General features: G+C 36.0%; 1 protein-coding gene across 1 annotated transcript in view; it reads left to right on the top strand.

Moving 5' to 3' along the window:
• Window positions 1-2,582: 2,582 nt before the first annotated feature.
• The window catches only part of LOC116167808 (probable chitinase 10), a 31,099-nt gene continuing 21,469 nt past the window's right edge, over window positions 2,583-12,212 (top strand). The window contains exon 1 of the mRNA XM_031483345.1: window positions 2,583-2,784. Coding sequence (XP_031339205.1) covers window positions 2,782-2,784 — 3 coding nt within the window. The 5' untranslated portion in view covers window positions 2,583-2,781. The remainder of the gene's footprint in view (window positions 2,785-12,212) is intronic.

Genomic DNA, 12,212 nt, shown 5'->3' on the forward strand with positions numbered 1-12,212 from the left:
GGAATTACGAGCTATTTAAGAGCTTTCATTTACAAGCATTTTCGATTTTTGAGCGCCACTCTTAAAAGAGCAAATATATATAATCGATGGGGCGACCAGCTCCACTTGGACGTAGCCCCTCCCGTGTTATGGTTTACTTATTTCAAATTAATTTTTATGCATGAATTACGAGTTATTTAAGAGCTTTCATTTACAAGTAATTGCAATTTTTGAGCGTCACTCTTAAAAAGAGCAAATAGATGTCATCCTGGGAGCGGCCCGGTCTATTCTGGCGTAGCCCCTAATCTGTTTTTCTTTATTTATTACAAATTAATCTTTGTCCATGAATGACGAGTATAATTATATAAGTAAGTTTAATTTTGGAGCTCCACCCTCAATAGGTCAAATAGTCAATCTTTGAGGGCGGCCAGGTCCATTTCACAGTAGCCTTACCTCTGAGCTTTCATGAATCCAATGATTTGGCAAACGAATCCTGATTATTCTTTAAGGAGATCATAAGATTATATAGTTGGTCCAATGTAACAGACTGAATTGGGGTGTCTAACTCAGGATCAGATGGAAGCATGGATTTTTTGGTTACACATCCAGTAGCGCAGGCGTTGCATTTCCATGCTTTGTCGCTATTACTTGAAACAAGTTTCTGAAATTCCTCAATTTCAATATCGACGCACGCAATATGGAAGAACTCCCGACAAGTGCTGCACATAATGGAGTCTTCATATCGGCCAACTTTCTTATCACAACTAACACACACAATACCGCGATTTGTTACTGCCATATCTTAATTATATGATAATGAAGTAAGTTATAAACACATATTACTTTTATAAATACACCTATAATAATTGTTAAGAGCGATAAGTAACACGTCCGCACCATTCCAAGTCTAAATTTACTCCAATAGTTTCTTTTCATATTAGTTTTAAAAATTTCACGTTATAATTTGGTTTTTATTTTAAAATTTATTGCAATTTAAAAATTATTTTGGGGCGCATATCTTTCGGTGTGAATAGGGGCGCAAAAAATTTAAATCCGCCGCTGTATATACCTCGAGTAAAAATAAAACTAATGCCTATTCAAAAAATGTGTTTTGAAAGCTATGCTGATCTAGGTGGGACAGAATCTGTGCCATTAGGTTTTAAGGTATTTGAAACAGAAGTTAGGGGAAATGCCAGTTGTTGTTTTGCTAACGAATAAATAAGTAAGGAAACTGACACAACCCTTTTAAGTCGTAATGCGATCATTTATTTTAAAGTGTTTGGGGATTTATGCTGTCATTTATTTCAGTTTAAGGAATAAGTTTAAGTTGTACCTACTGTATTAAATTTTATATGTTACTCAGTTGTAAACGTTGATTAACAAGACAAAACGCAAACGGGTAAACGTCATGTTTAAACGCTACTGACTTGTAAAACTGACAGCTGACCTGTAAAAATTTTACAAGTTAGTAATCTAGTAATTTCATTGGCCAGAATTAATAATAAGTCTCTGTTACATGGATAACATGATATTTTAGACATTTTTGGAGATCAATTGAAGAACTAATGTACGTTTACTATTGTTTATAAATGAGTAACAAATAAAATATTGTACATTATACGCCAGGTAATAGTTTTTACTGGTTCTAGGAGATGACAGGCTCGCCTGACGGCTCGCCAGTCAACTTCTCCTATCGCCAGTAAAAACTCACTTACCTGGCTAATAATGTAAAATACTATAACTCAAGGGCTAAAATGCTTTGTTAAATCTACAATATTATATTTACTAATTAACGACAAAAAAGCGGCAACTTCCCAAAGTAGTGACACAGTGGACTCCTGATGCACATAAGAGTACTCAAACTGAGGAAGGAATCAAGTTTCCGTATTGTAATGGTAAATGGGCGTAAAATTCAAATTAGTTACCGGCTGGTATTTATAATTATAATAGGCGAAAAACAAATGTGAGAACCTTTCCACCTCATTTAAAGCAATTAAACGAGACGAAAGGTAATTATGTTAACCTCCCATAAAGCGCTATATGCGTGAAACATTAATGCAAATCAGAAAATTCGCCGACGGCTTGGTACTAATCTAGGATTTAGTTCATAATTATGAGATTAGTGTAGGTTACAGAAGGAGAATCCCATCCATTATACACGCATTAGAGCCGAATCGAACACTTTCTTGTCGCATTTTTCACATTCCCGGAAGTTTTCCCTTTGTATTTAAATGCGCGTAATTGTAGTAATTTTTTCGAAAGTGCGCTCGGAATTATAATGCGCCAATCGGAAATTGTGAGCACGCTCGAAGATTTCCTGCGTATACAACTTAACGGTGCCATTGTTTATTTGAGTGTATAAAATTTTATTATAATTTTCTATACTTTACGATATTATTAATAAAACTAGGAAAAGAAAGGTAAAATAGTATTTCAGGCTGTAATGTAGGCCTTCGACTAGAACGAGACGTTCTCCGCACTTCCAATGGGAGGGAACGAGAAAGGCAAAAGGCAACTTTCGAATTGTTGTGGTTTATGTTAAAATAAAAACAGACACAAAATTTATTATAGCGCAAGACTAACAAAGAGGTAAAATGTTGTAGGGATATTTTGGTAGGGGTTCGTGTGCTTCTTGCAATTGACACTGGAGTACGTTTTGCGTTAACAGTTTGACACAGACTCTTGGTTCGAATCTCGCGCCCTTCTGTAGAAAATCGGAGCCAATGTGTAGTGTGTGATCGATCGATTTATTTTGGAGTATATTCTGTGCGATAAGTTTTGGACTTTAATATTCATTCAAAAATGGTGAGCATTCAACTTTCTAACGTTATATAATACCATGTGCAAAAAATTGGCACGCTCTAGATTAAGTGGTAAAGTAAAAGGTCGTACCTTAGGCAAGTTTGAGGATGAAACATTAGCAAATTCACGACCTGCAGTTCGCTCGTGCAGAAAGTGCAACTGTCTAATTGATGAATTGCAGAAACCACAATCGTGAACCGATGCAATTATAGATCACGATTCGCCCATTAAGCTACCGTCGTGAGATAGTTTGACCTCAATAATCCATATTGAGACCGTGATAAATTCGTCACTTCTTCTAATTCCTCAAACCCATATTGAAGACACGAGTGCAGTGGGCAGGCTGCGTAACATAGTTTCGGTTGATGCACCTTCTGAATGTATAATAAACCGGTTATAAAAACAACACAAATTTATTATCGCGTTCTACTTGTCCAGAAGTCTAGTTCTACAAATGTCCGAAAACGAGAACTTTTTGTTTCGTTTTGCGGGCCGACCTTTTTTGGTTCAAGCTCATTTCCTGCTCGGTTTCCTCGGAGTTCTAGTTTAGTTAATTGAAAAAAATGCCATAACCACACCTTGCTTGCGAATAAGTACCGGCTACTTGTTCACCTTCTATTTCAAACCTTTCAGTGTGTGTGGTACAATTTTTTCTTATCTCTGAAAGTTTTTTGACGCGTTTAAAACTCGATTATCGAGTGTGGAAAGACCTTGAGAATACCGCGGGTGATGTAATTTGGAAAAATTGTTTCCGTAAATTAATTATGGTAACGACGCTCCACTTTAAAGTCGCCGCTGGGTGAATAAACTGCTTTTGATGTATTATGCAGGTGGACCGCACTGTTGCGGCAATTGTATAAGAAATGCAGAGTGTGATGTAATGGCATGTTTCCGGGAGGCTTTGAACACTTTTCTGTATTGTAAGGTTGATTGTTATCAATCAACGCTGTTAATTACTTCATGATTGGTTAGAGGACCTCAAAGATGTGACTTTTTTTTGAGTCACCTCGAAGTCACTGTTTAGCAGGAAAATCTTCTTAGTTAACACTGGTGAACTACAGCCTCCCACTGGAGTGTCACGTGAGACTCTCATTTTGGTGAGTCTCGCATAGATTTTAAGTGTTTGTTGCCTCGTCGCAAATCATGTGCGAGGTCGAAAGTATTTCAGGGGGGGAATCAGGAATGGCCGAACTGAAGGAATAGTTTAAAAGAACAGAGTTCGATTTAGGATCATAGTTTCATGTATCGAGTTTACTCGAAATTTTGCTCAAATTAAAACAATGCATGGATTTTTTGGTTACACATGCATCCAGTAGCGCAGGCGTTGCATTTCCATGCTTTGTCGCTATTACTTGAAACAAGTTTCTGAAATTCCTCAATTTCAATATCGACGCACGCAATATGGAAGAACTCCCGACAAGTGCTGCACATAATGGAGTCTTCATATCGGCCAACTTTCTTAGATTTTAAGTGTTTGTTGCCTCGTCGCAAATCATGTGCGAGGTCGAAAGTATTTCAGGGGGGGAATCAGGAATGGCCGAACTGAAGGAATAGTTTAAAAGAACAGAGTTCGATTTAGGATCATAGTTTCATGTATCGAGTTTACTCGAAATTTTGCTCAAATTAAAACAATTCGACATTCTTTTTGAAATAACGGAGTCGAAAAACGCTGAAAATGTTTTTTCTTGAAACGAGTTCAATGTATAGGGTGGTTCAAATCCGTGACTCGCCATTGGGATTTCCGTAACGGCGATAGATACAGTGTTGGTTAAATGGGGACAAAGTTGTCCCTTTTTGTGAACAAAAGAAGCATTTGAAAATGTCAAGTTTCGTTTTAATTTTCCCTAGCTTAAACGACGGAAAATGGACGATTCCCATAGAATATGCTAACATCTAGAACCGTCCACTTCCGAGGGTTTAACTTAGGGAACATGAAAACGAATGTTAACATGTTCAGTTTTTCGGTGATATCTCAGTTATTTTTAGTCTAAAAAAGGGACAAACTTTGCCCCCCATTTAACCCAAACTCTATCTCTTACCGTTACGGAGATCTCAATGAGGAGCCACAAAGTTCAACCACCCTGCACAGAAATATATTTGCATTAGTTAGCCATCGATTTAACTTGTCGTTGTGTAAGCACATAAATAGTGAGAAAAAGGAACTGTTGGTGGAAAAATCAAATAACCAGTCCTTAAAGAGAATGTTCTAATGTTAACGACAATCCTCGAGATCTTCGCATCTTCACACATACACCATTTTTACAACACACCTTAAAGGGTTGATACTGTCCCACCAGATCATCATAGCTTGAAAAACAAATTTTTTGAATCTGCATTAGTTTTACCTTAATTGGAGGTGCCTATATACAAAATTTCATATCTTAAATAAAAAATATGGGATTGCGCATGCGCACAACAAATTTTTTAGTTCGGCATTAGTTTTACTTTTATTCGAGGTGCCCACATATAAAATTTCTTTTAAATATCTCTTCAAAAAAAATTATTTATTATTATTTACTAACAGAAAACCGGGCATTCATATTTTCTTTGTAACAAGAATTATGCAAGAAACCCTTTTTTTGGAGGTTTGAGCAGTTTTTTGGTTGTAAGTATTTGACCCGTTAGTCTACGTAGCCGAAAAACAGTAGCGACCTTTCTTATATGCTGTATCAATTTTCAAAGCGATCGGACGTTTCTACACAAAGTTATCGTGCACACGAACAGACGGACAGACAGACAGCTATACAACATTATAAACAATCTCGAGGATCGTTAATAACAGATATTGAAAGATGTCATGTTGCGTTTTGCCAAATTAAATGACGATTCTTTTTATAATTAATTACAATTGTTTACCATTCAATTCGTGCAAGACTTCTTTATTTGTTTAATCTCATCAGGTTATGGGCCCAGTAATGAGCGGGTCTTCGTTGTGTACGATCTTAACGGAAGTGTGCCGTGTGCGTAGTTTTACTAGGAGAACTCAGTTATTATTATCTAGATTATTTGTCATTGAAGTTTCGCGAGTTTTGATAGATATAGGAGGAACATTCCAATTGGTGTAATTGGAAATTCCACGACAAAATTCAGTTGAATGTAAATTGCTGTATGGACGTAACACAATCTATACTGAACTAACTCAGACGCAACGCCCAAGCTTTCAAAAAACTTGAGTTTCTAGCTCAGAATATTATTGTCTTGAGTTTGTCAACTCAGGTAAGAGGTGGAGCACTAGCAAGGAAATTCGGAACAATTTGTGTTCAGTATGTATATGGGCAGAGATCAGAGCAAAAGCAAGATCCATTTTTTTAGTATAAGGGAAAAGGAACCTGCGGATTCGATTGCAAAATGGACTAAGTGCGCTCTCTGTCGAGGGTGTGTGCACGTAAAGGATGAAAAAGGCTTTATTTTGCTGTGCTCAATAAAACTTTCCAGAATTCCAGGTGCAAGACAGTGATGTAAAATTTGTCCTTGTATTGAAAATTCAAAAGTTGGGCGATGGTTCAATTTTTCTTTCCCAGGAATAATACACGCGTAAAATTCTTAACCGGTTTAGAATGTTGAGTGGTCATCCAGTTTCAACGCCTATTAAAACAAGTTAAAAAGTAATCGTAAACGATTTACATAAAGCGCATTTCCACTTACATTCATTTCCCATTTGTAAGATGCAACTTCTGTTAAAATCGTAAAAATCCGGCCACAAATATGAGAGATAGCGTTGCACATGAGCAATCCATTTTGGACATGCTATTTCAATTTCAGTTTATAAGAAGAATTTCATTTCAATGCATTTCTAAATAAGAAAGTTGGAACTGCGCATGCGCAAACCTAAATTTTGAAACTAATGTTAGGTTTTCCTTTGTTCCAAGCGCCAAAGTATCAAATTTCACTTAAATGCTTCCATGGATAAAAAAAGTTGGCACTGCGCATGGGTAAAATAAAATTTTTAAACTGGCGCTAGATTTTCCTTTATTCCAAGTGCATATGTATCAAATTTCATTCAAATACTTTCATAAGAAGCTATTGCTATTGCGTCCCTTCTATTCCTAACTGTGACTTCAAGACCGGACAATTGCAGAAATGCGTATCTACCCCTACAACCCAAGTAGAAACTGTTGCGGAAATTTTACCTGGATCACAAGGATTCTCGATGAAATGGACTCCTGTGTTGAAAGTCGATAATCAATAAGTGAAGTGCCTGTTTGTGAGTGCATGGTGATTGTATTCTGTAAAGACTTGATTTTTAGAAGAGGTGAAAAATCAAATAACCAGCCCTTACTGATTTCGAATGTTATGGCCGTTTGCACCGACAAATTTAAGTGGAACTTAGCTTAAGCGTAGCTTAAAATCCATGGCAACCATTGTCTCAATAATCGTTGCCATGGATTTTAAGTTGCGCTTAAGCTAAGCTCCACTTAAATTTGTCGGTGCAACGGCGGCGCGATTAATCTGTTGGCAAGAGAGTGATAGTAAATAAATACCAGATATTGAAAAATGTCATGTTGCCTTTTGCCAAGTTAAATTACATTTCTTTTTTCTCATTTTCTTTTTCTGTTTGTCATTCAATTCTTTATTTATTAAACCAAGATTTCATTAATTTGTTTACTAAACCAAACGTTTTATCACTCCAACTCTTACGGATTCGAAGAATCAAGTTGAATCCCCTTTTGTTCACTAACGGCGACAAAGCTGATTTTTTTGTGGCGAAATATGTTTAATTTTATATGTCCTTGACCGAACACGACTACAATTATTTATGCGATGAAAACGCGCGTTTCACAATGAGGTTTTAAAGTCATCTATTTGCACAATAATTCCCTTTATAGTGTAATAAATGTTACAGGTTTTTAATCGTTTCTAGATATTAATTGATTATATCAAAAACTCGCGGAACCTACCCGAAAAAACAACGACCTTCGTCCTTGATGAGATGACTTAACGACGTGCGTAATCCTTGGCAGTTCTCTACCTGAATTAATATTTGATTTTCAAATGTACGGTTAAACTTTTCATCGCACTAATGATTATTTATTCATTTTAATTTTGTCTAACGATCACGCACTGATCTGGCTGCGTGCTCCATATGAATCCTCCAATCTATTCCCAAAACTAATGCCCACTATGGCTTATTAATTAAAGAATGCCTGCAAAATGACTCTTTATTAATGCATACGGCCATCGTTAATCGTTTGTTTAATTCCCGCCCTACCGATCAAATAAAACCGTAGGTATTAAATCAATCTAAATACGACCAAATACGCTGCAGCTTCCACGATGATAAATTGACCTCAGGCCGAATTCGAAATTGTAACCAAATAGCTCTAATTAAGATAAGTGAATAGTATCTGTACCTCAGAGGTAAAATATACTAAGTCACAAATTCAAAAGTTTACAGAAAACCACATTATAAGAAGCACAAAGGAATAATTTGACCTTATTAACCTATTTGATTACTTTCATCATGAAGAACCATGTTACTTATAACTAGTAAGTTTAAATATGTACGATCGAATTTTTGAAATTTTATCAAAAATTTTTGTTTTACGGGACTTAGTACTGTTTACCTCTTATGAATTGTTTCGAATAATGGACTTATTATTGTTATGTGTAAACCAATTTTAATACATTTCTGCTCGAAAAGGGGAAGCAAGCATGTTTCATCATGTACAGGGCGTGGAGAATTTTTTTCCTGTATGAAATCACAACTCAGATTAGAAAAAAAATCTATTTATTTGATAAACAACTTATAATTCAATAATTTTGTTGAAATTAAAAAATATATCAATACTGTTCAACTATTCATCTTCTTCGTGGTTGTAAGAAAGAAATGGTCATCATTTTGTAGAAAATTTCCTCCATAAACGATAAGAAACAAGTATAATTTTTTTGAGGATTAAAGCAGATTTTTAATAAGACACTTAAATTGATAAATGACAGCCATAAATGGGATATTCTAAAATAATAAATAAACAAGTATAAATTGTGCACAACCGTTGTGCAGATAAAGCACATTTTTGTTTAACCGATATAGCTTAGTAAATTGTTGGGTTATAAGGGGAAGAGGCTCTTTACACACAAACATTTAAAGACCGCCTGGCATACATTCAAAATTCTCCGATACTCCATTCTGCAGATTTTGCCTTTGAGAGTAGATACGTTCCTCCGACAAAACCGTTTTCGAGATATTCGCTCTTAAAGTTTTGACATCACCAATGGATATACTTCTTGCAGATGTTCCAATCGCTCTTTGTGAGTCCCCTCTTCCGATAATCCGTCCTGGAGATATAAGAGATCACGATAAGAAGTCGAGGAGTAGGACTATGGTTGATAGAAATTAATTCCATTCGTTGAGACCTTTTATTAGGGCACCATGAAGGATAAAACCAGTTCCACTCCCATCTCAGGAAATAATTGAAGGGAGGGGGGGGGGCCTTTAAGACAGCGAAATTTGATGGTCATTTGAAACACATTCGAAGTATATGGCTACCTACTGCAAACATTCCTGGACTCTAGAAGTAGTTCGAAACGGCAGAAGTTGGTCCGGACGGACAGACGGACAAAACGCAAACAATAGCACATTTTTTTTATTCTTAAAAAATGCGCTAAAAAACCTGAAACATATTCCTTAATGTACTAAGTCCATCAAAACAATACAACTATTGATACTAAGTCCACTTATCACAGTTTACCTCGCAATGTTACTGCGACTTAGTACTGTTTAAAACTCGCTAACTCTGTTGTTTATCATCAAACAATACTAAATCCATAAATTTCGTGTAGAACAACAAAACTTATGTGACTTAGTCGCTCGCTTATTTTTTCTTATACTTACACTACCAAACTTTCGAAGAAAAGTAGATTCAATTTTATAGCTACTGTTACAAATTAACATTAAACATTTTGAGACAGGTTCCGAGTCCAAGATTCAAGGCATCGCAAAAAAGCACGTGAAGATTAATTCCTTGACCCGTCAGGATTATGGCACCAATAGCTATTTCTGGCACTCTATAGCTGAGTTTGATCACATTTCATAGTCATTTCAGGAATCGGATTGTTAAACAGGACAAATAGAGGACTGACGTTTCTAAGATTCATTTAATCTCGTTTCTTAAGTTATCCATAAAATTCATTGTTTCTTATAAAGTCAATGGCAACGTCCTTTATACACTACGCTGGTTCCTTTTTTGTACTAAATGTTGTTGATTCTATTACCATGGTTACTACTTACGCCAATCTCTGAGAAACATTTTTCTCTCATAATAAAATATTAATAAAAAACGCATTCGGATACAATATGCTTATAAAAAATCTTGAAGATAACACAACTTATAGTTTAAAGGATTCTGCCCATTAAAGTACTTATAAAACACCTAGCTATCAATGAGTTCATTTTTAAACTGAAATTTGCAAAAAAATATATATAGAAGATGGCGTGGAGTAACGGTTTTGTATAAATTTATCCACCAAGTTCACCTATGATATGGCCCTTAATCCTTGTTGTAACGATGAAACAAGTTTTTATTTTCCTCGTTCTCAGTAAAAGCCTAGTATTTAATACGACATCGTTCTTGATTCTTGAAAAGCATTAAACGAGGCATTAACCTTCTTTGAGATACAAGATGGTGCCGATGTCGTTTAGTAATGTGCAGTACATATTTATTTCACGATTATTGCAAATATTTCTGAACATTCTTCCCTTTCAAAAACAGTGACGGAGATTTGTCAATTACCTAAGTTCCATTAACAAATTGAGACCACTTTCAAGAACATTCTAATCCAATACGCAAACCTCGTCCTCCTTATAGTAATTAACAACCGACGGTGTAATTAGTCAAATTCCGATGCCCATTCTTCCGGGAACCTTTTCATCCATTTTGTACACACTTTCATAACAGCCGCTTCTATGGAAGCAATACCTACTTTTAAGCAACCGGCCGGCCGCCAAAAAAGGCAGGTTGTAAGTAATTAACGTACGCGGTTATAGTGTCGCAATTTGAGAAACTCGGCAATTGTTTTGCCAATTTAATTGTCGGCCGGAGAAAACAATTAAACAATAAGCCAACGGCATTTACATATATTTGACTCATTAGCCTGTTTCGTGGCCGGGGGGCTAAAGCGGCGATGAAAAAAAAACTAAATCAAGGATCATTCGGCGTTCGGAAGGTTGTTAGAAAGGAATAAACAAAACGTTTAGCGTATGTCCCATCAAGGACCGCCGTAAAAGTCTCATTAATTAAATGGATTTTTCACTTTATTTATGCTTTAATAATTTAAAATGACGACCCGACACGGAAGTAAGTCGATGATGCAACTCAGATGCTTCCGTATAATGCGTGAATGTGTTTCGGCCGAAGCGACTGGAGGAAATTGGTAACCAAATCATTAGAATTTTCCGCCGGTGTGGGTAATGCAAATAACATCATAATTATGGTCATCACTTATTCGTTGCGTTAATTTACCTCATCGTGCAGAGGACCGTTTATTAATTACGCTGATTATTGGGCCAATGAGTTTGATAGTCAAGTAATTTGATTTTCTAAGGAGTAATTGATTAATTCATTTCATTTCTTTATCTTGGTTTCGAAAAATTATCTCATCCCATATCCCACTGTCACCCTTAGCCGCATATTATTATTCCAGAAATAATTTGAGCTTGCTTGGACCTTGCTATGCATTATATGTGGAACTTCTTACAGGATTCGATACTTTTGAGGTAGGTAATTTTCAATCTGGAAATTACTCGTCCCGTAAAATTTCTTTTGCAATAAGGCTCTAACTACCAGTGTTGTGTGGTTTGTTGCCCCACCATGCTGGAACCGCGTGTCTTCCACATGATTATCTTCAATTCTCCTAAAAAAAATCGCACACATGGCATAGGGCTCCGAATTGATCGACTGGTCATCCTAGGTTATTCTTAAAAAAATGGACCAATGACACCGCGAGACCATAACGCACACCAAACAGTCACTTTCCGGATGCAAAGGCCTCACTGTAATCACTTGAGCTTTATTTGGATAAACTGCCTCTATCAGCCAATTTTTTTTACGTACGGTCATGTAACATCCTGTATAGTTTATCTGGCTAGGTGTCTGTTACTACATGAATGTAAATGAATGGTTTATTATTACTATTATAACTTTATTATTTAGTTTTTCTTTAGGCTATCACTGTCATAGCAACACATAACATCCGAAATCATTAAGGGCTGGATATTTGATTATTTTCCCATCAACACAAATTTCTCTTTGTCTAGTAGTAAAAATAGTGTTCACACTCATTTCTATAAAGCAATCCATGAACCCAAGGATTAACTATTGTAAAGATGAACACCATACAACAATTTTTGCAACAAAATAATTCCTTCATTAGTGAAAAGGGAAGTCTTTTTGTGTCTGTATTCGTCGTGGTTGTTCACTGAGGTTCAGTTTTCT

Source organism: Photinus pyralis, unplaced genomic scaffold (genome assembly GCF_008802855.1).
Source record: "Photinus pyralis isolate 1611_PpyrPB1 unplaced genomic scaffold, Ppyr1.3 Ppyr1.4_LG4, whole genome shotgun sequence".
NCBI lineage: Eukaryota > Metazoa > Arthropoda > Insecta > Coleoptera > Lampyridae > Photinus > Photinus pyralis.